The following is a 26,597-nucleotide window of genomic DNA, read 5'->3' on the forward strand; positions in this document are numbered from 1 at the left end:
GTTTAATGTATGTGTGTCTTTGTATTTTTCTGGGTAAAGGAACCCCAGCTTTCATAAGAGAACCAAAGGATTCATATCTATTATGGGTTGAATTGCGTCCCCTCAAAATTCATATGTTGAGGTCTTAACCCCCAACATGCCTGTATTTGGAGATGTGGCCTTTAAAGAGGCAATGAAGGTTAAACGAGGCCAAAAGGGTGGGCCCTAATTCAATAAGTCTGGTGTTCTTATAAGAGGAAGAGACAGCAGGGATGTATGCACACAGAGAAAAGGCCATCTGCAAGCCAAGGAGAGAGGTCACAAGAGAAGCCAAATCCGCCAACACCTTGATCTTGGGCTTGTAGCATCCAGAACTATGAGGAAACAAACTTGCTCAAGTCACCTAGTCTGTGGTATTTTGTTATGTGTGGCAACCCTAGGAATCTAATATCCTTGTAAAGTTATGAACTCCTGTAAGAAACTACCATTTATTTGAGCACCTAGATAGGCTGGATTCCTTACATATGTCACCTCATTTATTCCTCCCAACAATGCTGCTGGGGGAATAGGATTGTTCCCATTCCACAGATGAAGAAACTGAAGCTTAAAGGGGTTAAGCTATTTACCCAAGTTCACTGAACTCGTATATGAAGTCAGGACCTAAACCCAGTCAACAGGTCATCTTGGCTGCACATTAGAATCACCTGGAGAACTTGTAAAATCGCTCATACCTGGCCAACCAGAAGAGATCCCAAGTTAATTGGCTCTCAAAGAGTCCAGGAATCTAGTAATTCTACTGACTAACTGGAATTAAGAACCACTGACTAAGGCAACCACAATCCCCAAAACTTGGGATACTCTGATTGCTGGCCTCCCCAGGTACGGAAGGCAACTGCTATTGCTTCTGACTGCCAAAGGGCTCTTGCTCATGGTATGCTCAGTGAATCTTGGTTGTTTTGTTCCAGTCCACCTCCATTCACCTTGCTTCCACAACAATGGGGGATAAAGTCTTCTCCCATTCGCAGTCCTTATGGTTCAGGTGGGATCACATCCCTAACTCCAGGGCTTAAGCATGTGATCTGGCCCTAAGCCGATTAGCACATTCCATTATCCCTGATCACACGACCTATGCTATCCAAGTAGAGAGACTTCTACACCTTGAGTGGAATTACTAGGAAAACATTTGTTCTCTTTCCTGCCAGATGTGAGCCCAGAAGGATGTGAAGCAGGAATGGCTACAGCAGCCTTGACCTCTCAAGATAAAAGCTTCCACGTGAATAGGGCCAACGCAGCAGCAGAAGAGGCAACAGAAAGAAATGGAGTCCAGGTGACACAACTAGAAACCTGGATTAAATCTTTTGCAAGGCTAGATCTACAGCTAGGCTCCTTAGTTAGGTGAGCCAACACACAGCCTCTTTGTACTTACGCTGGTTGGGTTGGGTTTTCTGAGATTTGCAATTCATAGGGCATGGGTCATGTCAAACACCATGTCATGTTTTATGACTAGAAGGCTCTTCAGATGTCGGTCAAGTACAGTGGTTTTCTAACCATGTGTGTTAGGTAAGGAATTTGGCCTTCATTCTGAGTTCAGCAGGATGCCCCTGAAGGATTTTAAGCAAGCAAATTGGTGTTAAAATTTTTCTTTTAATTATTCTTTATTCTGTAGAGAGTACATTTGAGAGGCTCAAAACCAGAGTCAGAAAAAGTTTAGACGCTCTTAGGTTCTCCAGGTGAAAAGAGACGAAGTCCTAAGTTAGGACAAAGGTAGTGAGGATGACAGAGGGAAACGAGTTTGCAAGTCATTTAGATCAGGGGTTGACCAACTTTCTCTACAAAGGGCCAGATAGTAAATACAAAGCTTTGCAGACCATACAGTTTGTCACAATTACCCAACTCTGCCTCTATAGTACAAAAACAGCCATAAACAATACATAAACTAACGAGCATAACTATGTTTCAATAAAACTTTGTTTACGGAAACAGGTGGTCGCTTGCCAGCCCCTGACTTAGAGAGTAAAATAGTCAGACTTGGTCACTGACTGGATGTGAGGGAGGAGGGAAATGAAGAGTCAAGGTAACTGCTAGGTTTTTGGATCTTCATGTTCTCAGCATTTGGTCCCAGATCATAAATTCACTGAGTCACTGAATGTTAGAGGAGGACAGAAACTTGTTAAAATTATATAGATCAAAAGCCTCATTTTATTGGTGATGATATTGAGGGCAGGTGCTTCTGAGGTGGCAACTAGTTAGCAGCTCAGGCAGGACCAAAATTTCTAACTCTGGTTTCGGCATTGCTTCTGGTTTCAGCAGCGCCTCTATTTCACTACGTTCTCTCTTCTGTGCCTCCAGATAAAAAGATTTCTCTCTCTCTGCCTTGCGACCACCACATTACAAGTAATAATGATTATTGTATATTTAACAAATATTACTAGACATCTATAATGTGTCCTAGGACCACTGAGAGACTGTCTCCCACAGAGAAACCTTAAAGTCTTTTCTTTGTTATACACATTTCCCCCAAACCATTTTTTGCGCTTTTTTTAGATCTGATTTTTTTTTAAGTGGTTGTGAAATATACATCATACTTCTTCGCTCTAAGGATTATTCACTTTCTAATCTGTACAATGTTTTATTTTATAAGCATATAGAGAATTTATTCAAGCCAAGAACTAAAGCACAGCTTATTCAGCCTCATGACAAGGAAAGAATAAATCACAGACATGCATTATCAGAATATAATCACAGTCAACTCCAATTGAAGACCAAAAATCTTACTAAAAGGCAAGCAAAATGCCTTAGGACTGCTACGCAAAACCAAAAACCATACAAAGAGAAAAAGGCTAGAAGAAAATATGCCAAATACTAATAGTGGCTGTCTTTTGAAGGTGGGTCCATGGATAATTTTCTTCTTTCTACTTTCTAAAGGGTATATATAATAAGCATGTAATTATAATTATTTTAAAAGGTTAATTTAAAAGGTAGGGAAATGTTGCTATGTTGCATTTTTTTTTAATTCTTGAATTTCTAGTAGTATCTTGCCCCAGGATATTAGCAGAATATATTAAATTATGTAAAAATTTTAAAAACCTTAGGTTTACAACAAACTATGTATTCAGCTCTAAATAGCCGATATAGCTTTATAAATGGATAAATTATTTTTGTCTTCATGCCTAGTGAATAACTCTTCTTTAAGTATTTCCAGACACCATATCCTCCTCACTATTATCTTATTTTCCAGTACAGCTCCCTTTTCTCTCATCTCCTGACAAATAAACCCAACATGGTTGGCTGACTTGAGTCGTAACTCAAGTCAAGTCAACATAACTCAACTTGATCATAAGTTCAAGTTTCTCCTTACAATTATCTTTAAAGACGGTTGCCTCATTCTAATAAGGAGAGAATTCTTAGTGCTGTGATCTTGCTCTCTTCTCGTTTCTTTCAGGGAATCTTGACCCCACTGATCCTCCCTGAGAATGGATCCTTCCAAAGAATGGGATCCCAGATGTCAAAATGGAGGACAAAGGCAATGTCACAGAGCAATGCCATTGGCTATGCCAACAGCTAAGTCCTTTTGGTTTGACAGTTGGCTCTTCCAAAAAGGTCTGCTCAGCATTATCAAGCTCTCACCCCCATTCCCACTTCAATGATGAAGGACCACTGGGTAGATGCAGAGGGAAAGAGACGAGAGAAAGCTGGTTGGGATGGAAAGAGGCAGCTGTGGGTGTCCCTTGGGGAGATCTCTCCATTCTAAGTTCAAAACAACTCAGTCAGCAGAAAGTAGTAGATGGGAAAGTCTCTAAGAGGCAGTCAGCAAAATGTATGCTTAAATCAAGATAAAAAATGCTGCAACGTGAATGCACAGGTACATGCAAGTTCCTAAGAGGGCCAATTATGTACCCCAAGCAGACTTTTTCCAGTCAACTCCAGTGCAACCTCAATAATAACTCTCAATCCCAAATATAAAGAAATATACTCTTTCCTCAAGAAGTTCTATAAACAGAAAACCTCTCTTTTGGGGTTGAATCTATTTTGGTTTCTATGACTGTTTTTATCAAGTCTGAGTGTGTACACATGTACTACAGCACTAGAATGGGAGTTAGAAAATTGACTATGCACCAGGTATTTTTCCAAGCGATCAACTACATCCGTGAAAAAACAGATGAAGAATATAATTGTAGTGGAGGGAAATTTCTGGTTAAAAGAGTCATCTTCAGAAATGAGAATTCCTAGTAAATCTTCATACAGAGTAGATGTAATTTTCTTTCTACATGTAACTTAGAAACAATACAATGAAATATACCCAGACATTGAACCTTATCCGGAAGTTAATGAGTGGAGAAGGGCATAGACTCTGGAATCAGATTTTGGGGTTCAAATAATGGGTCTTCTCTGAGTAATTCACCAACCCGATAAAAAACACCTAAACATTCTCACATAAGAAGACTCCCTCCCTCGTCCTAAAAACATCCAGCCAGTTCATCTTACAATGAAAACCACGATTGACAGGCCCCAGGCATACACAGAGAGCTTTCAGATTTTTTTTAAAGTGGGCCACTCAACTATGAGCAGAGAGCCTAATATCTACAAACACTTGAAGAAAATATCTAACATGAAGGGGACCATAATGAACAAATAGAAAAAAAGGCAACTTAGTAGAAATAAAGGCAACTTGGAGAGCAAAGTAAACTTCAATTGAAATATAAAAATGTTAGCATTAATATCCTCAATGAAATATGAAAAGATATTGCATCCATATTTATAGGATGCTATAAAAATTTCAGAAAACCAAAAGAAATCTCTTGAAAAATTAAAAATGATAGTAGAAATCATAAATGCCATAGAAGCTTGAAAGATAAAATTAATGTACCAGAAAACAAAAAGAACAGAGATGTGAAATAGGAAACAGACTTCAAAAATAAGAACCAGTCCGGGAAATTTATCATCTCAAAAACAGCAGCTGGAGAAATAAAGAACAGAACAAATTGGATAAAAGGAAATCAAATAAATAATTCAAAAATAATTCCCAGAAATGAATGACAGGAGTCTCCATTTTGAAAGATCACTAACTACACAATACAGTGGATAAAAATAAGAGTCACAACACGGCATATTCTCATAAAGTTTCTCAACACTTGGGATAAAGATTAAATAATTTCAAGAAGAAAAATGTATTATTTCATACAAATGATCAAAAATCAGAATGGCTTCAGGTTTCTCAGAAACAAGACTAGAAACTGGAAGATATTAGATGCTTCAAAATTGTGAGGGAAGATGATCTCCCACTTACTTTTTAAAATTTAATCAAGTTATCAATTAAGTACAAGGGTAAATACTTTTTTCAGATGTGCAAGTTCTCAAAAGTATACTTCCCATGCACCTTTTCTCAGGAGGTAACTGGAGGACGTGCTCCACTAAAACCAAAGTGAAACGGTAAGAGGAAGACCCAGGATCCTAGAAGAGGGAATCTAACACAAACACATCAAGAAAGGCACTCCAAGGACTGATGTAAGACGAAATCCAAACACAACTTCTCTGAATCAAGTGTAGAGACCTATTTGAAACAAGTCAGAATTCTTTGGGGAAAATTTCTTCAGTGAGAAGAAGCTGACAGAATACCTAGTGGATGAATGTATTGGGAGGAGATTTAACCAACAGAGAAACTTTTCGTTTGAATTAGTGATGTTTATAGAAGACTAAGCAAACAACATTATAAAGGATTATTTTTAAAGACAATGATTAATTTTTCAATAACGTTCACATATAACAAAAATAAAATTTAAGTTTCTAAAGTTCTTATCATACTTTCTGGCATATAATAAGTACTCAATAAATTTGGCCATGATTATAATGATGACTTCAACTACACAGGCATACTTCAGGCTTCCCTCCCAACTTCTTTTACTAAGCAGTCTCAGACAAATTAACTACCCAAAGCCTGTTTCCTCATACACAATTGGGAATAAATATAATGTACTAGGCATTAGACAGAATAATATACAGTAAACATTTAATAAATGGCACAGAATATTTATCTATCTATACTTGTATATAAAATATTTGGGTATATGTTTCACTTGAACAATGAAATCTTAATTTAGAAATATTAACATTAAGAAGTCATAGATACATAGTGGCTGAATATAAGAATTGCAGTGTTTCTGAATATTTACTTAAAGATTTTAAAACATTAAGAATAAAAATGGCTGAACAGCCTCCACAGTATAAAGAAAAAAAAAAAATCAATGAAACATTTGAATGACCAGATAGACTAGGAGACCAACGTGAAACTCCAAAAGAAAAAGATAGGTAGAAAACCTTGCTAGGAGAATATATTAAAGAGTAGAATAAAATGCCATGGCAATAATCAAATAAAAGTAGTGCATGGGAATCATCAATAAGTTGTAATAAAGGTGGACGAGCTTACCTCAAGAAGTGTGTTACACAGCAAAAGAAACCATCAACAAAATGGAAAGACAACCTACCAATTGGGAGAAGAAATTTGCAAATCGTATATCCCCTAAATGGGTTAATATCCAAAATACATGAAGAACTCATACAACTCAACAACAAAAGAACAAAGAACTCATTTAAAAAAATAGGCAGAGGATGTGAACAGACATTTTTCCAAAGAAGATGTACAGGTGGCAAACAGGCACATGAACAGACGTTCAACATCACTAATTATTAGGAAAAGGCAAATCAAAACCATGAGATATCACATCACAGCCATCAGAATGGCAATCATCAAAAAGACAAGAAATAATAAGTGCTGGAAAGGATGCGGGGAAAAGGGAACCGCCTTGTACACTGCTGGTGGGAATGTAAACCGGTGCAGCCACTATGGAAAACAGCATGGAGATTCTTCAAAAAATTAAAAATAGAACTACCATATAACTCAGATATTTCACTTCTGGGTATTTATCCAAAGAATATGAAAACACTAATTTGAAAAGATGTATGTGCCCCTATGTTCATTGTAGCCTTATTCATAATAACCAAGACTTGGAAACAATCTAAGTGCCCACTGATGGATGAATAGATAAAGAAGATATGGTGTGTATACATACACACACACACACACACACACACACACACACACACACACAATGGAATACTACTCAGCCATAAAAAAGATGAAATCTGGCCATTTGCAACAACATGGATGGATCTTGATGGTATTATGCTAAGCAAAGTCAGTCGGTCAGAGAAAGACAAACACCATATGATTTCACTCAAATGTGGAAGATAAACAAACATAGAGCCAGAGAACAGATTGGCGGTTACCAGTGGGGAAGCAGGGAGGGAGAGGGCAAAAGGGGTAAAGTGGCACATGTGGATGGCGACAGATGGCAACTAAACTTTTGGCAGTGTACACAATGCAGTCTATACAGAAACTGATATATAATAATGTACACCTGAAATGTTATAAACCAATGTTACCTCAATAAAAAGAAAAAGAAATGTGTTATAACTGAGTTCTACAATTAACTTGGATCCTGTCCTCATGTCACATAGACTTCTCATTCCATCTAACACAGACAAACCTTTCATTATAAAAGGTGTTTTCTATGCCTCTAATCCCAACAACGACCATCAACAAGTCACAGTGATAGAACTGACAGAATGGGACAATCTCTTCTGAAACTTGGACAATTACTTGTTGTCCTCTCAAGAGCTTCCATCGTTGCCCTCATAGGTGCTGCTCTAAGGAGAATGAGTTTGCTCATTACGCTTACACACATTTACAAAAAAAAAAAAAAGAAGAAGAAAGGAGGGGAAGAATAAATAAAATGCATTAATATTTTATCAACAACTAAACAACTATTAAGATTTGCTAGAATGATTTATGTTACTCCAGGTACAGTGAGTAACTTACATAAAGCCCAGAAAGAAATATGAAGCTTCCCCGGGGGGATCTCCAGATCAGAAGGGCTGACTTGCTTAGTAGCAACAGAGTAGACAGTGAAGTCATCTGAACTTGGGCTGGAATTCCTACTCCATCATTTACCAGCTGGTGACCTTGGGGAAATGATTTAATCTCTCTGGGCCTTAATTTTTTTCATGGAGGAAATGGAGATAATATTAATAACCATCTCATAGGATTATCATGAACATGTAGGATACTCAAAATAAACAACACCCAGTATGGCCTGGACCCCAAGCCATCAGAATAGTCACTGGCTATCAATGCCAGTATAGCTGCATCAGGGCATACTGGCTGAAGAACCATCCCAGCTGCCAATATCAGTGAATGCTTAATAAATGTTAGCCATTGTTATTCTTATTTGTGTTTCTATGATTTTTTCTTTCTATGGTGAATACGAAGGATTTTCATATCCAGAAAAAATATTTTTAAATATTGCTTTAATATAACTATTCAGAAGATATGGTTATGGAGAGTCAACAAAATCCTGGGGGAGAAAAAAAAAGGAATTTATCACTGAGCCAAGGATTAGGCACCTCCAAAGAAGTACATGCCCTCAGGCCCCACCCTGGTTGCCTTCATCCATAATTTAAGAAAAACTCTTGATCTCTTTTAAGAAAATCCCAACTTGCAAATCTCTTAAAAGTAGGTACTGTACCTTCCCTTCCAATCATGGCAGCAATGATAGAAGCCATAATAAAACGACTCAAGACACCAAGTTCTAAATCTCATGAGTTATGTGATCTTGGGCAAGGGAGCCTGCACGTCCTTATTTATGAAACGGAACAAGAGTGCCTGTTCCAGCTGCCAATGGATCAGCTGTGGCTCAAATGAGAAACTGTACTTTGGAAAGCAAAGAGTGCTGTGTAAAGCCAGAGCGGTATGATTTCAATAATGGCCTTGGGGTGAGCCCCAGAAAACACGCGGTGCCAAAGCTACCAGCTATTGAGTTTCAATTAAGAAACCCTGGCCAGGCAAAGCAGGTCAGAGGCAGGCTGGCGCTTCATGGAGTTGTACAGTGGCACTTAGCAAGCAATAGAGTGAGCATCAGCCAGGGAAAATCACTCTCCCTTACCATTAGAATCAGGGACAATGGCCTCAGCACCCTGGAAACCTGAATTTTAAGGCCTTTAAAAGCAGGAGGGGGGCAGGAGACAGCAGAAGGAAATGGAGATCATGTTCGTCTTGGCAAAATTGTGAAGTTGGCCAAGTTTATTTCAGCATCTTCCTCACCTTTCCTTTCTGACGTTACCCGTATATGCTGTCATTTTCCTGAAAACCCAAAGGGAGGCTGTAGGATCAAAATGCCCTCGTGGTACCTGCTGGTACCAGCTGACCTATGCACCCAACCCCTGCTCCACAGGCAAGCACCCACGAAGGACTGACCTCTCCAGAAAATGGCTCATGTTCCGAAAATTATACCCTCCCCCAACACATGAGAATTAGAATTCCTCCTATTTCATCCCTGACCTACCTGGAGTTAGTTATTACAAAATAAACTAACTCACAAGAAATTCCCAATGGCCGACTTATTCTTATAGGTCATCCTTTAATAGTCTCATTTTTACAGAAAATTCTGAAGAGGATATTGTCCTAATCCAGTAGTCCCCAAAGTATCCTAACTAGGAAACTGGATGAACATCTTTTGTTTTTTTTTTTAGCAAATTTCAGCTCTACCACTTACTAGCTGAGTAACTATGGGCAAGTTACTTAACCTCTCTGTGCCTCTTCCATTGTTTATAGATAGGGTTGATGTGAAGACTAATGAGTTAATATATGATAGGCAGTTAGAACAGTGCCTATTATATAGTACAGGTATTAATTTTTAATAATTATGTATTTATTTTGCAGTTACAACAATCCTTCTCTGCACCACACACCACCCACGCCTTCCAGAAAGAACAGTACCTTCTCCAAGAGATAATACATCTAAATTCCCAATGGCTCCTGCTCCTTTGCACTTGTTTCCCATCTAGGTAAGGTCCTTCATCTTAGTACTTTCAACTCCTCACCAAGGTTACAACTGCTTTGACCTTGATCTCTCTCTTGCTGTAACTATTTCTCCCTTCTTCCACTTTGATACATTTCCTTCTTTCCGTTACTAGACATTTGCATCAAGGGTAGCTTCCTCAACATCCATTTAATCCTTGAACTATTAAAAAATGGATTTTCCTCCCCAATTCATCAGAATGCCCCTTACTACATGCCGAACCCATGGGCACTTCCTAATACACCCTCACTGGCTGGCTGCGCATCAGGTGGTGCCGACAGACTCCACTCTGAAATGGTCCCCTACCACCACTGGCTGCTTCCTCCTGTCTCCACCCCTTAAACACTGCAGCAGTCTGGCAGTCACGCTCTTCTCACACAAGACCTCCTCTCTCACCCACCTATTCTCTTGCCTTAGACATGTTCGGAGAAGGATGTGAGAAGTACAACATGTGAACAAAAGAAAGAAAGACCTTCAAGGTGGGAAGAATATCACAAAGACAGGAGGTATTCAAGGTGCACTGTGAGCCAGTGAACAGCCACGCTCCTTGAAGATCAGGAAAGATTCCTAAGGGAAAGGGGTGGGAAATCAGCCTGGAGCAGGAATGCGGTGAAATTCTCTGAGGGGCCCTGACTGCTGAGGGGTCTGCACTTGATTTGGTGGGCAGTGGAGAGCTCCTGAAGAGGTGGCAGCAATTACGCATCTGCCACATCCTATAACTAAACAATTCCAAACTCTACCTTTTCTTTCCTATGAAGTTTCTCACATCTGCTCCTCTCCGTTCCTTTCCCCCGCCTTATCTTATTACTACATTACTTCAGCTGCCTTGTTTTTTCACTCTCCAGGCTGTGACCAAACTTTCCATAGCAGTTAGTCCACTCTTTTTAAAAAGAAATACCTACAAGGACTTCTCACAGGGAGTCCAGGGCAGTGGGAGGGCCATTACGATGGGCATGGGAGCTCCCCCGACCGAGACCAGAGCCCTACACGGCCTACCCTGCCCACACACCCTGCCTGAGCCCTGACTCCACTGTAAGCCCCACGTAGGGAAGGTGCATAGCCTTAGATCCTTTTACGGCCAGTGCCATTCACAGTGGGGGCTTATCGCACTGTGATAATAATGAATACTTATTATCCAAATAAAACAGAAATGCACACTAATTGTGCTGGGCATCCAAGTGAATTTGGAAGGCAACATGGGGAAGCAACAACAAAACCCCAAAGATCTGGGGCTCCTTACAAAGAAAGAAACAAAATTGTACAGAGTCAATATCAACAGAAACATCTTGTTAGAGATTTGATACAAAAAACCTGAAGAATTTTCCCTGTTGTAGAACCCAAAGAAGTTATATTTTATTATGTTTTTTTTCTTAAATTACCAATGTTTCCAAAAGATACCTAGTAAACCAGAATCAAACTGCCAAATTTGAACAAAACCAGAAAGCAACACAGGACAATGAAAATGCAAGGACTCTGAAATACGGCAAATTTGGCAACAAAGCCCAGTTCTGCCACCAATTAGCTGTGTGGCCTTGGAGAAAGTACTTACCATCTCTGGATGTAAAGTCTCTCCACTATTGGATGGGAAAACAACCTATCCCACTGCATTATGAAAACTCATGTTTAAAGAGTGGACATCAAAAGCCTGGCTGAGAGTAAGCACAAAATAACATTAATTTTCCTGCTTACTCAACAAATAGTTGTGTGCCTTCTGTGTGCCAGACACGGTTGTAGGCACTGGAGATCTATCAGAGAATAAAAAGTCAAGTGCATGTTCTCATAAAACTGATTCATCCTCAGCCCCTGCGAGAACAGAATGAAAGCCCCAGTCCCTTTCCCCATGAAAAATACACATAATGTCCCTGTACAAATTGTGCACACAGCTGGAAGGGGATCAAGGATCCTATGAAACCTTCAGTCCCCTCTTGTGATCTTAGCTTAAGAACCCTGACACTATGTCAGTGTCTCCCAAATACGTTTTTTAAGAATGACTCAGGGCACATGTTCCATTCAGGGTCTCATTTCTGATTTACCAAAACATACCACCCAAGGGAGGGGAGTAGGAGTGTGGATGTTATCAAGCGCCCCGGGAGAATCTCATCGTTAAGGAAACACAACCTAAGCAGATTGTGTAACCTAACCTCACTCCCCAGCACACCTGCTTTCCCAAGCTTACCCACCACATTATAGGACTATAAATCAAACCCCACCAGCACCCGGCACATATTAGGTGCTCAATAAGTATTTGTGAATGTGAAAAGAAGAATATTCCACTTCTAAGCTAAAGTAAATGCTATACCCACATAAGGTTCCCAGATGCCTTTAATACCAAATGTCAATCCTACAGTTTATCCAGGTAGAAATATACATTAAACAACCACAATGTGCAAAAGCTAAGTTTTCTCAGAAAGCAGAAAAGAAACAGAAAGCAAGGGGTATCAGAAAGCACTATATCTGGTGCTGCTCTCAGAGATAGGAGAATAAAAGAGGGTGGTGACCCAGCCAAGGCCAGGGGTGGGATGTCCCGCCCCCATTTCTTGGCCACTGATTGCTCTCTCCTCCACCTATAAACCCCTGCTCATCAAGGGGACAATAAAACTCCAGACAAAATCAAGTGCAAAGTACATCTACTGAAGCCTGGTTAACATCATATTTTCACCTCCATGTAATGCAAAGGCACATTCTCCAAAAAAAAAAAGACAACAAACCTTGAATTGACATTTTACAACCTCAAATACCTCAAATACCAGAGTTAAGGTAACTATGTATCTAGGAGTTCTGTAGCAATCCTAAATCCTAAATACAAATATTCCATCCTATGGTCTTACAGACCAGTGGGAAATCCTGGAAATCCTAGTGTGTTCACATCCAAATTATACCTCCAAGACGCTCCTGCCTTTGGAAGCAATTCTGCTGTCAGCCCCTATCCCCAATTTGTGGCTGAGTAAAATGTGGTCTTTGCAGGTGAACCAGGCACTGCTCCCACTGTATAAAGGGACAGCTGATGAAAGACCCAATTCTAAATCAGAAATGCACAGGGCTGCAACACAAGCCTGGCCCCTGTCATCCTCAAAATCTAAATCACACTAGAAACAGTCAACTAACCTTTTCTTAGGCTTCACAAAATGGAGTCCATAACTCTCCTTGGCAGGCAAGGCCAGCTCCTTTCAGGGAGAGGTAAGTTTCTCCCCGACTCTAGTTAAATTCACCTTCTGTGGCCTCTCAAACACAATCTTTCCTTTCCCAGCGTCACGCCCTTCCTAATTTTCTCCAAAGGTAAGCTCTCCCTCATCTAGGCTGCTTTCCTTATCCGACTGCTTTTCCACAACAACAACAACATCATCTAGAACTTGATGACAAATTCTTTTGTTACTTCTTAGTATAAAAGGGAATTTAATAGTTTTCTTTCGGATGCAAAACCAGCAGCATTTCCGGGCTATCCCCTTGCTTGAACTCTGGACTAACCTGGAAACCAGGGTGCCTATTTGCTATAGCTGTACTGCATGCTCTTCTATGATGCAGCTCAAGGAAGCCACTTCTGGAAAGCTGTTTCCTTCTAATGCCATCAAACTGCTTGCATAGTCCTCACTACTAGAATTCTCTTATTCTTGTGAGGTCCTTGTTATCAGCAGATGAGTAATCCAGAGAAACAAAATCCAAATTGAGGAAAATATGTATGAGGCACAGTAACTCTAGAAAACAGTTTGGTAGTTTCTTATAAAGTTAAAACACACTTACTATATGACTCAAAAATCCCACTCCTAGCCATTCATATAAGAGGAATAAACTTATGTTACAAAAAAACCTGTATGCTACTGTTTATAGCGGTTGATTCATCATTAGCAAGAACTGGAGACAATCTAAGTGTACTTTAATTGGTAAGTGCATAAACCGTGGAATATCCATTCAATGGAATACTATTCAGCAGTTAAAAGGACTGAACTATTGATCCATGCAACAACATGGATGAATCTCAAATGCATTACATTAAGTGAAAGAAGCCAGATTCAAATGGCAACACAGTGTATGATATCATTTATATAACATTCTGGAAAAGGCAAAAGTATAGGAACAGAATTCAGAGCAGTGGTTGTCAGGGACTGTGGGTGGGGTGAAGGATATACAAAGGGCACAAGGAAACTTTTTGGGGTGTAGGAATTGAACTTGATTGTGGTGGTGGCTAAAAGACTGAATACATTGTATACATTTGTCAAAACTCCAAGAACCACAAAAGATGCAAGTACTTTACTGTATATAAATTATACCTAAATAACCCATATTTTAAATTTTTAAAATACTAATATAGAACAGAGAGAGAGAAGACCTGAAATAGGGACTCAAGTTTCAAAATGAATAGTGAAATGATTTGAATGATACTTTATCTTGAAAAGAGGAACTGAGAAGTTTATCTCCTATTTAACCAAATTTAGATTACAATCGTAAATACGTGTAAATTCTTGGAAGCAAAAAAAAATCCACTTTTTGTTATATAACTCTGCAACAAGATTTACGGCAGCAAGACAAAATAGTTTTCATTTCACGTTTGACTTTTCATAGCCCATTTATAAAGGAGATCATTTTTTCCCCCAAAATATCTCAGGGCATCACTTTTCAAAGACTTCTCTTAATCCTTAGATGGTCCCAATATTTTTCTTTGATGCCTATCAAGTCAGCATTTTAGGTCGATTTTCTCCTCTTTAACGGTTACTGGTATAACTCAGCCAGATCTTAATTGAGCCATGGTTGTATGATTCCATCAGTTTTCCAATGTCACTTTCATAGAATCCATGGAATTTTCTATTGCAAGATCTGAAACTTCTCTTTGCAATCAATTTATATATATATCGTTTGCTTGAGTGATTATCAGACCATCAGAGAGAACCCAGTCCAAAAAATTGTGTGTGTTCAGTGGCAAGTAAATTTTTAGTAGGGAAAAATTATTTAAGTGATGAGTCCTTAGTGAATATACTCATGACAACTTTTATGTCCCTCTGTTGGCCTCATAACCACAGGGAATCAGATAATGAATAAATCAAATAATACATTTAAAAGTGAGGATGCCTTATATTTTACCAATTACCTTTTGTTAGTCTTATCCCAACTCTGAGAACCTACATTCCTTCATTGAGCTCCTACTATTCTATCAGACACTATATTACCACGGAGTCATAAAAATGGCTTAGATGCTTTCTTAACTGTGGTAGGGAGACAAGGAGAGACAGCATCATAGCCATCAGCCATCACCTTGTCTAACATTTGCTAAGTGTTTATTGAGCAACTACCCGAATGGGTCCTAAGAGCTTTATTGATACTAATTTAACCCTCTCAACATGCCTATGAGGTCATTACAATTAATATCCCCATTTGATAGATGAGCAAAGGAGCCTCAGAGCTGTTCAGTGAATTGCCCAAGCCCACACGGCAGGTCCTGGGCTGAGCTGGGGTTCACACCCAGTCTGGCTATAGAGCTTCTACATTTAAAGACAGCACTGCGAGTACTACAGCCCCCACAGTGAGACAGGAGCAGGCCTGAGCCCATTCTGTGCTCCAGCTCTTCAGGTCAGCTGTAGCTCTGAGGTCCACAAACATCTGTCAAATCACAGAAGACTTGGGATTTGCTGGACAGAATATCACCAAACACCTTCTACAGCAGGAAGGGCAGCCGAGGAGCAAAGAAACTCAACTTGCCAGGTGGCTCCTCCCAGCCCCAATGCCCTTGGAAAAAGGCTGTAAAGACAGTGAGGCGGCCACCCGTCACCCGACAGCTGCCACCCCTTCATGCTCTTCACTGGGGGAGGCGAGCCGTACAAGCAGCTTCTTGCACCCACACTTTAGAAAAATCAGACTAAATATAGCCAACTTTGCTCTCATGAGCCAGCTCGGAGCTGGCAGTGCTGCTCCATTCCACTTCAGAAAATCGGGGAGGAATCAGCTTGATTTACAGGAGAGCAGCTCTCCTTGCTTGCTCCTGTGGTTCCAAAAGGACCATAGGCAAGATCCAACTGGGCTGTGGGGAGTGCTGAAGGGTTGGCCATGCAAATAGAGCCTGTAGGAAAAGGAACGTATCAAACACGACTTAGGAGCATCCGCATTCACTTTCCTGCCCATAAAGGGCTAAACAACCACACCACCAGGACTTGGGGGGAAAACTCCATCAGGTAGCACATATTCTACATATACCACTCTGTTTTATGCCCTTCCCCCCATTCTCCACCCATCAATATCCTACTCAAAAGTTCACTCAAATGTTACTCCCTTGGTGAGGCCATCCCCATCCAGCTCAGAACTAAATGCTCCCCTTGTTCTCAGACCTCCCACATTATGCTGCTTGTATTTTTATTTAGCACTTATATCACTCAGCCTAATCTGCTTCTCTGACTCTGTCACCAAAGTGGAGGCGGGTAGGGCACAGTGGCCTAAAGTCCCTTTTTATTAGGCTCCCCACCAAATCTAGTAGCGTTGCTTGTACACAGTCAGTACTCTACTGCTTGTCAACAGAAAATGCAAAGCCTGCCTGAATGCTCATGAAGGAGTTTGCAATTTCCCCTCTTTCTCCTAATCAAGTACACAACACCTGACAGTCACTCCCCAGAGTTCAGGCACAGCTTCAGATCCCTGGCTGCCCCTCCTGTAACGTGTCACCACAGCATTTTCTGTGACTCAGCTTTTCAGAACTCAGCTATACCAGCAAAGGTTCTAGACAATCTCCTCTTATTAGCACCAGCCTGTGCTTTGAGACAAAATGAGAAAGAAAGGGTGGGCTGAAAGGAATTAGTAAGGGCTGGGCCAGGCAACTCAATAGCGGGATTAGACGGAAGCCCTGTCTGAACTGGCCGAGAGGTCCCGAGGAGGAAAAGATGGGAGTGGCAGGAACCACTGCCACAGCAAGTTTAGGAGGGTTTGAGGCCCCGCTTCTTGCTCACAGTCACTGGACAGGAATTTTCAACGATGGGCTTCTATTCATGACTCTCATGTCCTAAAACAGAGTGATTAATAGAAGCTGCTGGTGCAGGAAAATCAGATCTCATGGGGTGGAGATCAAAATAAAAATCAGAAAAAGGAAAAAAAGACCCTTGGCGATCAGTGAAATGGAGGAGAATCAGGCAGCAGTTATTTGAACAACAACACTGTGATGCTGCACAGATAAGTACCTGTTAGGGAAACCTGTCCACAGTCCCACTGCTTTTACATCTACTCTGTAGTTGAACACAGTTGGGAGTGCTACTTGTGGGTGTATGGGGGTTCCTGTGGAAATCAGAAGCACTCATAATCCTTCATCGGTCTTCCATTCACTCACTTGTTCGTTCAACAAGCTTCATGCAGGGTCTACCAGGCACCAGGCAGAGGACACAGTGCCTCCCCTCAGAAAGCACCACCAAGGAGAAGTGCACATAAATGGTGTTCTCAACAAGGAAATATAGTTGGAAAAATAGAGAAGTGGACATAAGTTAGCAGCAAGAGATCCACCGTCCTCCTTGCTCCATGTGTCATACGAGGGGGAATCCATGAGAATGGCACTTCTGGTCTCTCTCCACTCTCTCATGGGCTCTCCTCAAGAGAGGAGAAGACAACAATTGACATGCAAGTCTGTGAAAGGGAACAAAGCATAGGCAGCTCGGGCCTCCCCTCCTCCCTCCCTTTGGGTCCCACCCGCCTGCTGGAGAAGCCCATACTCCTCTCTGCTCTCCAGTCTGTCAGCTTTACAGAGGCAGGCACTCCTATGAGGGGTGAGCTCACCACTGAGGCACAGTATTAGCAAGTCTACTTTATCATCTAACTCTAAGGCAGATGAGATAACCCAAGTTGCCTCGGTATAAAGAAGACGTTGTTATCTCCCATTGTGACTCACCGTGCCTTAGTCCTGAATGTGAAGAGTGCAGAGTCATCATTTATGACTACTCTTTGCTACAAGCATTTGACTATCTCGTTTGCCCTTTTTCCTAGCCGCTGTTATTATTACTTATCCTTACAATATTTTGGCGATGGGCAGTTTTTTCACTCTTTTGCAGGAAAATAACCCACAGAACCTGAGCATTGAGTGACTTATCAGAGGCCATTTGATAAGTCAACTTGTTCACTGAGGATGGGAAACTCAAATTCCCTAACAAACACGTCATTTACAGCACAGCATCTTCCATTTGAAATCTTTGGAGGTACGGGGTGCAGAATATTGGAAATCACTTTTCTGCATGTAAAAGGGGCTACTCTATCAGATCTGGAATAAAAACACTATGTACAATGTTCACCCATCCCACTTTTCTTATATAGCTCTGAGGCTGAAGCAAGGAAAAGAATTGTATACAAGGAGTAGGAAAACCCTTCTCTTTCTTTGGGGCATTTATAGCTCATTCATGAAACAATTACTGTGCTCCTCCAAGTGCCAGAAACCAATCTTAGAATAAACAGATGAATATAACACTGTCCCTGATGAATCCACTTTTTTCCTCTCCCTGTAGAATACTGCAACCCATTTCTGTTAGAAATGTTATCTCAATGGACACAACTGTCTACACAGCATATCCATGGAGAATGGATTACTCTGTGGTTTCTGCATGCTACCTCCTCTCTAGCGGTCCTAGTTCTCAGGCTATCTGGAATAATGTATTACAATGCAATTGTTTTTCAGAAAGACAATAGATGCCAATATAATCCCAATCTGAATGCAGATCATAATGTGTTCCATGTCTGGAAAGTACAACTCTAAGCTGACCAGCTGCCCATAAACGCAAGGCATGGGGCACAACCAGGCTAGGAAATAGAAACTGGATGTTGTAATTAAACACAGAGAAGGAAACATGACCCAGGGTAGCCATAAAACAATAAAAAACACCACCTCTTTTTCATCTTAAACTCAAGGCTAAAGGTTCAGCAAAATGAATGAGCTCCCTACTTGCTCTTGACACTTTTACAAGTTCAAGCTTACTTAAGAAAACAGTTTACACGTCGTAAAAACCTTCTGATTTATTACTAATTAGACAGACTGGCATGAAGAAGTGAAAATCCAGGATACAAAATATGTGCCCAAGGATAGGAGGAGTAAAATAACATTTTCTTAGGATCCATGCTTCAGGCACTCTTCGATAAGTCCTTTCTTTTATTTAATCTTCATAACCTTCCTGGGACATAAATGGTAGTGTGCCCATTTTTTCCAGATGTGGAAACTAAATCTCAGATGTTAAATAACATGTATTATATTTCCTATTCCTGTTCCACTGGCAAAATTCCTTATTCTCTGAATCAGTGCTTCCCACTGAGCTGAGGGAAACTGGTCGTTACTTGGGCTTGGGTTGGGAACTTGTATGCAATGGCCACACACTGCAGGATGTTCAGTATCCCTTGCCCCAAGTGCACAAAATACCAATATCAGCCCCCAGCAGCAATTCCTACAGATCTCAAACAGACCCTAGAGGGACAATGTCCCCCTCAGTTGAGACTCACTGCTCTAGAAGAATCTTTGAGCATCAGGACAAAAGACTGAAGAGAGGATCACTTTCTTTAAGTCTCCCCTACTTCAAATTTCTCAAAAATCCCTTATTTTATCACATTTGGGCTCCTAAGAAAGCCCCACACATCCTCATGGAGTCAATTATGAAAGCTCCATGAATTTATTTCCCACTCATTCTATGAGCATTTATTGAGTACCTATATGGGTCAGGTACTGTGCTATTGGCTGAGAAAATAATGTCAAAGAGTACATGGTCCTCCCTCTCAAAGGGCTATAGTCTTATAGTCTAGTGAGAGACAGATTAGGGATGGTATGTGGTAGGAGAGATGGAAGCCCAGGTGCTCAGGAAAGTTAGTGCTCTCCCACAGACCGCGGCAGGGCCCTGGGAAGGCAGAGGGAAAGGAGGACTGCGACAAGTTCCCAGAGAAGTGAAGTCTTCTCTGAGCCTGGAAAGACCAAGTGAGAATAGCCAGGAAGGACTCCATTCAGGCCAAGAAAACTGCCATTGCAAAGACCAGGGACTGGGTACAAAGACCAGAGATTGTCTTCTCTGAGCCTGGAAAGACCAAGTGAGAATAGCCAGGAAGGACTCCATTCAGGCCAAGAAAACTGCCATTGCAAAGACCAGGGACTGGGTACAAAGACCAGAGATTGTCTTCTCTGAGCCTGGAAAGACCAAGTGAGAATAGCCAGGAAGGACTCCATTCAGGCCAAGAAAACTGCCATTGCAAAGACCAGAGACTGGGTACAAAGACCAGAGATTGGGGGCAAATATGATTCCTAAGTTTAAAATACTCCCTGCATTCTTCGAGTTGAGACCTCACTGTGATTCAAGCTCAGGATCTCCTGTTTACTAGACAAGGAACATGAACCAATAAGTCACTAGAAAATGAAATAAGTTCTCCCCAGTCCATGCGTGCTTCCGTCCAAAACCCTTGTTTTGGTAAGGTCTGGCTGCACTGGTATAATAACCCATCAGACAAGAAACGTGACTAATTCTATACTTCTTTCAGTGAGCAGGAAATTGTTTTCAAGTACATTGTGGACTGGCAACCAATGGGAGTGCCCCTCACTTGGGGACACAGAAGAGTAGGGAAGAGGAGAGATGATAATCAGTGTCATCTGAGGGGTGAGGTAGAAGGCTGCCAGGGGGTCAACTTCTCCTTGACCTCAAGCTCAGGATGAACTTTACCTTGGTTATTTTTTTCATCTTGTCTCACTTATCAACTATAAACAATGCAAAAAGATGGCTTCTCACCCTATTACTACGTTTGCACAGAAAACTTAGAAAAGTCTTTGGTTATTTGGTTTTTCAAAGCCATATATATGAGATATATATATATATATATATATAATTGAAAAGCCAAATATATATAAATAAATAAATAGATTAAATACAGATAGAAAGATGTGGCCAGCTGAAGATCTTTGAACCTGAGCGAGCCCAAAGGCAATAGTTTGCTGAGTTAATGGGTCCTAAGCATGTGACTGGGTTGTTGCTACTTCAGGTTAAGCAGTTAGAGAGAGAGCAAGAGTTTCTCTCACCCAGGACAGGGAGGGGAGAGAGAAGCAAGCAAGCCCTTGTGGCTCCTTGCCTCCAGCCTACAAGGAACAGGCTCATTTCCCTTTGGCAAGGAGCCTCATGCAGCTGGCAGGCTTGCCCTCTTTTTCCTACCCCCGTTCCCCTCTGACCTGAACCACACTCAGGAACTATAATTCTGTAGGTGAACGCAGGTTCCCCTTTAGTGCCGCGATCATTTCGTCATTCGAGCACCGGCTGACTTCTAATTTGACATCACAAATACGTCTAGTCCACTTATTTTCTTCCCGAGAAGCTACCCTCAGCAAAAAAAAAAAAAAGGTGTTCCAAGCTAAGAGAACTTGAAAAGCAAACTCAGATTCCTCACAAATGGCCCGTCTCTGCTTTCAACCAGGAAGTTCAAAGGAGGCAGGATCCTAGAGCCAAAACTGCAAAGCCAAAGGCCAAAATTATACTAGGAAAGAGGAAGGTGTTCTTCTAAGAAAAGGATTCTCCCAAATCCAAGAGATTAGTTGTCCTTTTTTTCCCTGGGCTGATTGCATTTCGTTTCTGTAAACTTTGCTAACACCGGGAGGGCTGTATAAACGGGGACAGGTGTAGGGACACCTCCACCCTCTGGGTACATCTGCTGCCACCCCTGCTGGGTGCACACGACGAGGGCCCTCGACCCAATCGCAGTCCATGCTTGCCGATGACGCACCTGGCGGGGGTCCTCTCCCACGTGCAGGGGGCAAAGCGAGGATCCCCAGCGCCGTGGCTGCCCAGCCGGCCCCGGTGGGAGGGGGAAGCGAAAAGGGCACCTCGGGGCTGAGACCTCAGGCTGATCTCTCCGGCTTTCCCCCCATTTCCAGCACATCGTTTAGCATTAGGGACACTCTTCGTCTCCAACCCTAAAGTCCTGCGCACCTACATGTCTTTCCAAAGCAACTGAATACGGCGCCTACTGGCCTTCGGTGGCTCAGGTGAGTGCCAAGAGGTGTAGGAGGAAAGGGCCCGCTCGCCACCACCCGATTTCCTCTCCTCCCCACGTTCCCTGAGGTTCATCAGGGATGTGTGTATCGGGGTGCGCGGGTTAAGAGGGAGCTTAAAATGCCCAAGCGTCCCTTACCTTCCACAGCCATTCTCTCAGAGCTTCCCTAACGCATGCATAATTTTCTTGGCCGAGGTACTCCTCCTGTACCGCGCTCCCCCCTCCTCGCGCTTTCTCCTAAATATTCTGCGCTCATCAGGACCAACCTGCCGCGGTCACGCAAAACGAGGCTACCGGCTGCCGGCTCGGCGCAAGGCGGCCTGGGAAATGTAGTTCCCTCCCTTCGCTTTGACCCGGGAGAGCACCCCGAGTCGTCCGCGGGGCGCGGCCCTCCTTCCTCCCTAAGACAGCAGCTCCGGCTTCAGCTGGCCCAGGTAGAGCAATCCCTCCCGGGGGGCTCTCATGAGCGGATCCGGGCACCCCGGGAGGTGGCGGGGACTACCTTTCCCAAGATGCCGTGCTCTGGGTTTCGTTCGGCGCTAAGAGTAGAGACCCGTGATTGAGATCTTCCCCGTCAATTAGAAGAGGGTGAGCACCTGGCAGGGGTCGTGTGGGAGGCAGGAGGCGGCCGGGTTTGTGGTGTGATCTTCTGGGTTTTTCGCTGGCCTGCTTGGCCACCCATTTAGTGAGGAGAGCAGAGCCGCCGGCCGGCTGTGGTTCTCCGCTGGGCCAGAGAGCCGCTGCACAGGGTGCGGTTGAAACTTGTTCCTCTGCGCCCTGGGATGTGTGGGGTTTAGGAGAATCCCGCCAGCTGCTCCAGCTGTCTTCTGATCCTCCAGGCGGTTCGGGTGGCTAAACACTTAGCATAGTGGTTGGGGGTGGCTTAAAAATCCCGAACAAGCATCATCCCCAAGGGGTTATTAGGAACAAAATCTAGGATTCAGGATTCTACCTGAGGATGTCAGGTGATGGAAGCTTGTCTGGCTTCCAAGGTAGGAGGCTTTCGGCTTGCCTGGCCTGGAAACCCGTTGGCGGTCTGTGATAGGACCTAATAATTAACAGCGCCTAAGAATTAGTGTTCTTTCAACTTTTGAACCTGTGTCCTGGCTCCAGGTGCTGGAGGGTGCTATAAGCTGACGGGAAAAAGGGAGTCACGTGGAGGGCAATAGAAATACAGAGCCGGTACTGATGAAAATGACGTACCCGAACTTTTTTTTCCCTGCGTGTGGAAATACAGATGCAATTAGGGCTGGTAGAGATAAGGGAATGGCCTTGGGAACAAATCTGACTCAGGACTGCGTTTAGACTTTTGAAGGCCTTGAGCTTGGAAATGCATATGGTGCCACTTCCACCCAGCCCCCAGCTTTTCTGCTCCCTCCCCTATAAATAAATTTTTTAAAACTATTCTGTAAAGGAGATCTAAGGAAATATAAAGATGTGATTCTTCCCATCATAACTACTTAGATTTTCTTTCTTGGTCTTAAATTTTTTTTGTTTTACAAAACAGCTTTGTTTCTGAGTGTGTACGTGCACACTTACTTTTCTGGCCACTAAGTACATGCTTACCCTCCTATTGGGTAATATGGCTGAGTCTGTGTACTTTTAGAAATACCTGTGAGTAGCCATTAAATGCCTTTGGGGATACTTGAACTCTGAGTCCTTTGAGCTGTGTACCAATCAAAGCCAAGGCATCTATCTGTGGTCTAGTAGAGAAAGACATGTTCAGTGAGACACCATTGCCATGGGTAAAAGAATTTTTCCAACCTAATATGCAACCGAGCATTCCAAAATCTGGAAGGAACTTAAATGCAGGTGCTTCCTTCCCACTTCAAGCATATAGAATCACAAAGCACTGTCTTTCCTTAGATTGAGTGAATGGAAAAGAAAGCCGGGGGAGATGATATCAGTGGTTCTCAACCTTGTCTGTGCATCAGCCTTTTACAAACACACGTTCCTAATCCCATCCTAGTCTCACAGAATCAGAATTTCTGAGAGTTTGAGTAGGGGCACTTAAGTCTTAAAAAAAAAACCCGCAAGTGATTCTAATCTGCAGCCAAGGTGAAAACTATTGGTGTATTTTCAAGCTTTTAAGGATCCCGGTGACATTAAAATGTAAGAGTCACTGAAATCCTTTTTTTTTTTGAGGAAGATCTGCTGCCAATTCTTCTCTTTTTGCTGAGGAAGATTAGCCCTGAGCTAACATCTGTACCCATCTTCCTCCATGTTTTATATGTGGGACGCCTGTCACAGCTTGGCTTGATAAGTGGTGCATAGGTCTGCTTGCGGGACGCCAACCGGTAAACCCTGGTCCACCAAAGTGGAGTGTGCAAACTTAACCGCTGCACCACGGGGCCAGACCATGAACTCCATTTTTAATTTAAAAAACTTAATTTCAGAGCAAGACTTTAAGATCTTCCCCAACTGATGTGCATTGCAGTTGGAGTTCATTTTTAGTATAAATATAAATAAGATGTGAATGAAATATTAGTTTAACCATATAAAATAGCCAACATTTAACCTTTTTTTAGCCTATAAACAGAGCAATTTCATGTGGTTCATCCTAATAGAGAAGCAGTAGTTAAGCAGGAATTTTCAATTCTGGCTGAATATTAGAATCACCTGGGAAGCTTTGAAAACAGTTCCCACTAGAATGGCCAAAAGAAAAAGAAAATACCAATTCTTGGCAAGATTGTGGGAAAGTAGGGACTCATATATACTGCTGGTGTTGTGAAAATTAATAAACCACTTTGGAAAACAACTTGGCATATTTAGCTGAATATATGCTTATCCGGTGACCCAGGAGTTTCACTCCTGCATGTATAACAAACAGATATGCATACACATCTTATCCAAAAGACATATACAGGAATGCTCCTGGCTGCAGTATTTGTAATACCTTCAAACTGCAAACAACCCAAATGTTCCTCAACAATAGATTAGTCAAATGAACTGTGGTATAAGCAAACCATTCTATATAGCAGAGGTCAGCAATCTATGGCCCATGGGCCACATGTGGCCCCCTGCCTATCTTTGTGTGGCTCAGGAGTTAAGAATGGTTTTTACATTTTAAAATAGTTGGGGAAAAAAAATCAAAAGAAGAATAATATTTTGTAACACATGAAAATTATGTAGAAGTACCTACATAATATCCTCAATTTTGTTTTTTGGCCTGCAAAACCTACAATATTTTCTCTCTGGCTCTTTATAGAAAAAAGCTTTTTCAAACCCTACTATAAAGTAATGAGAATGAATGAATTACAACTGCATACAACCACATGGATGAACTATATGCATTATTTATCTGTTGCTGGTAACTGATCACCCCAAAATTTAGTGGCTTAAAATAACACCCTTTTGTCATCTCAGTTTCTGTAGGACAGAAATTTGGGCACAGCTTAGCTGGGACCTCTGCCTCAGGATCTTTTAGAGGCTGAAATCAAGGTGTTGGCTGGGCTGAAGTCATCCAAAGGCTCAACCAGGGAGGGATCAGCTTCCCAGCTCACATAGATGTTGGCAGAATTCAGTTTCTCTCAGGCTGTTGGACAGAGGGCCTCAGTTCTTTGCTGGCTGTTGGCCAGAGGCCATCCTCAGTACTTTGCCACAAGGGCCTGTCCAACATGGCAGCCTGCTTCATCAAAGCATGCAAGCCAAGAAGGCAATAGAACCTGCTAGCAAGATGGAAGTCACAACCTTTTGTTACCTAATCATGGAAGTGCCAGCCCCTCATGTTGCCATATTCTATTCATGTCTCAATGTTAGATGCAAGTTACTCAAGGGGATGCCATGCATACCAGGAGGTCGGATCACTGGGGGCCATCTTAGAGGCTGCCTACCACAAGCAGAATCTTGAACAAAAAAAGCCAGATGAAAAGACGTACATATTGTGTGATTCCATTTAGATAAAGTTAAAAAAAACAGTCAAAAGTGAAATATGGCATTGGAAATCAGGAGAGTGGTTCCGCCTAGTGTGTGTGGGGTTAAAGGGAGGGAGTAATTAGTTACTGGAAGGAAGCCCCATGAAGGCTTCTTGGGTGCTGGAGATATTCTGATTCGTGATTTGCATGCTGTTTATACATTTGTGTACTGTTTGTGAAAATTTATGGAGCTTGTGTGTGTATGATTTGTGGAAGTGTGTGTTTGTGTGTGTGTGGGAGATACTCCAACAAAAAGTGTAAAAAGGAATATATGCTTAGATTCAATTAAATAAGATAACTGACCCATTATCAACCACTCTTTGATTATCTATGCCTTCTCTTTCTCTTTCTTTGCCACAAAAAGTGACAGTTCCATTCCATTTATCAAGTATGTTTTGAGGACCTTCTATGTGCCAGGCACTTGTCTAGATGCTTCTGATATATGGTAGGCTGAATTTCTAGAAACGCCCCTCAAGATTCCGTACCATAATCCCCTGAATCTGTGAATGTGATCAGACATACCTCCTGTGATTATGTTATGTTAGGCACAGTTGACCTTAAAAAAGGAAAATTGTTCAGGTGAGCTGAATCTAGTCAGCTAGGAAAGAGAACTTTCTCCAGCTGGTAGAGAAAGAGGATGGTGGAAGAGGAACTCAGAGGGATTCCAGGCATGAAAAAGATTCAATGCACGGATTGCTCTTTTGGAGATAGGGAGGGCCACGTGAGGAGGGATGCAGGCAGCTCCTGGCAAACAGCCAGCAAGGAAACAGGGCCCTGGGTCCTAGAGCTCTAAGGAACTGGATTCTGCCAACAACCTGAATGAGGCTGGCTATAG

At 42.0% G+C, this 26,597-nt stretch overlaps 2 protein-coding genes across 5 annotated transcripts in view; one reads left to right on the forward strand and one right to left on the reverse strand.

The window, feature by feature from the left end:
- Positions 1-22,268, reverse strand: part of SAMD12 (sterile alpha motif domain containing 12) — a 383,753-nt gene extending 361,485 nt beyond the window's left edge. For 2 of the 3 annotated variants that reach the window (XR_011421372.1, XM_023648892.2), the window contains exon 1: positions 21,987-22,155. Coding sequence is in view for 2 of the 3 variants with exons in the window: in XM_023648892.2 (XP_023504660.1) it covers positions 21,987-21,999 (13 nt within the window). In the remaining variant the exon portion in view is untranslated. Of the gene's footprint in view, positions 1-21,986 lie in introns of all 3 variants that reach the window. The other variant, XM_070221753.1, reaches the window with a different exon arrangement.
- COLEC10 (collectin subfamily member 10) overlaps positions 21,566-26,597 on the forward strand; it is a 432,391-nt gene continuing 427,359 nt past the window's right edge. Inside the window, exon 1 of one of the 2 annotated variants that reach the window (XM_070221752.1) lies at positions 21,566-21,840. The gene's annotated coding sequence lies outside the window, so the exon portion shown is untranslated. Of the gene's footprint in view, positions 21,841-22,198; positions 22,437-26,597 lie in introns of those variants that run through there. The other variant, XM_070221751.1, reaches the window with a different exon arrangement.

Source organism: Equus caballus, chromosome 9 (assembly GCF_041296265.1).
Source record: "Equus caballus isolate H_3958 breed thoroughbred chromosome 9, TB-T2T, whole genome shotgun sequence".
Taxonomy (NCBI): Eukaryota; Metazoa; Chordata; class Mammalia; order Perissodactyla; family Equidae; genus Equus; species Equus caballus.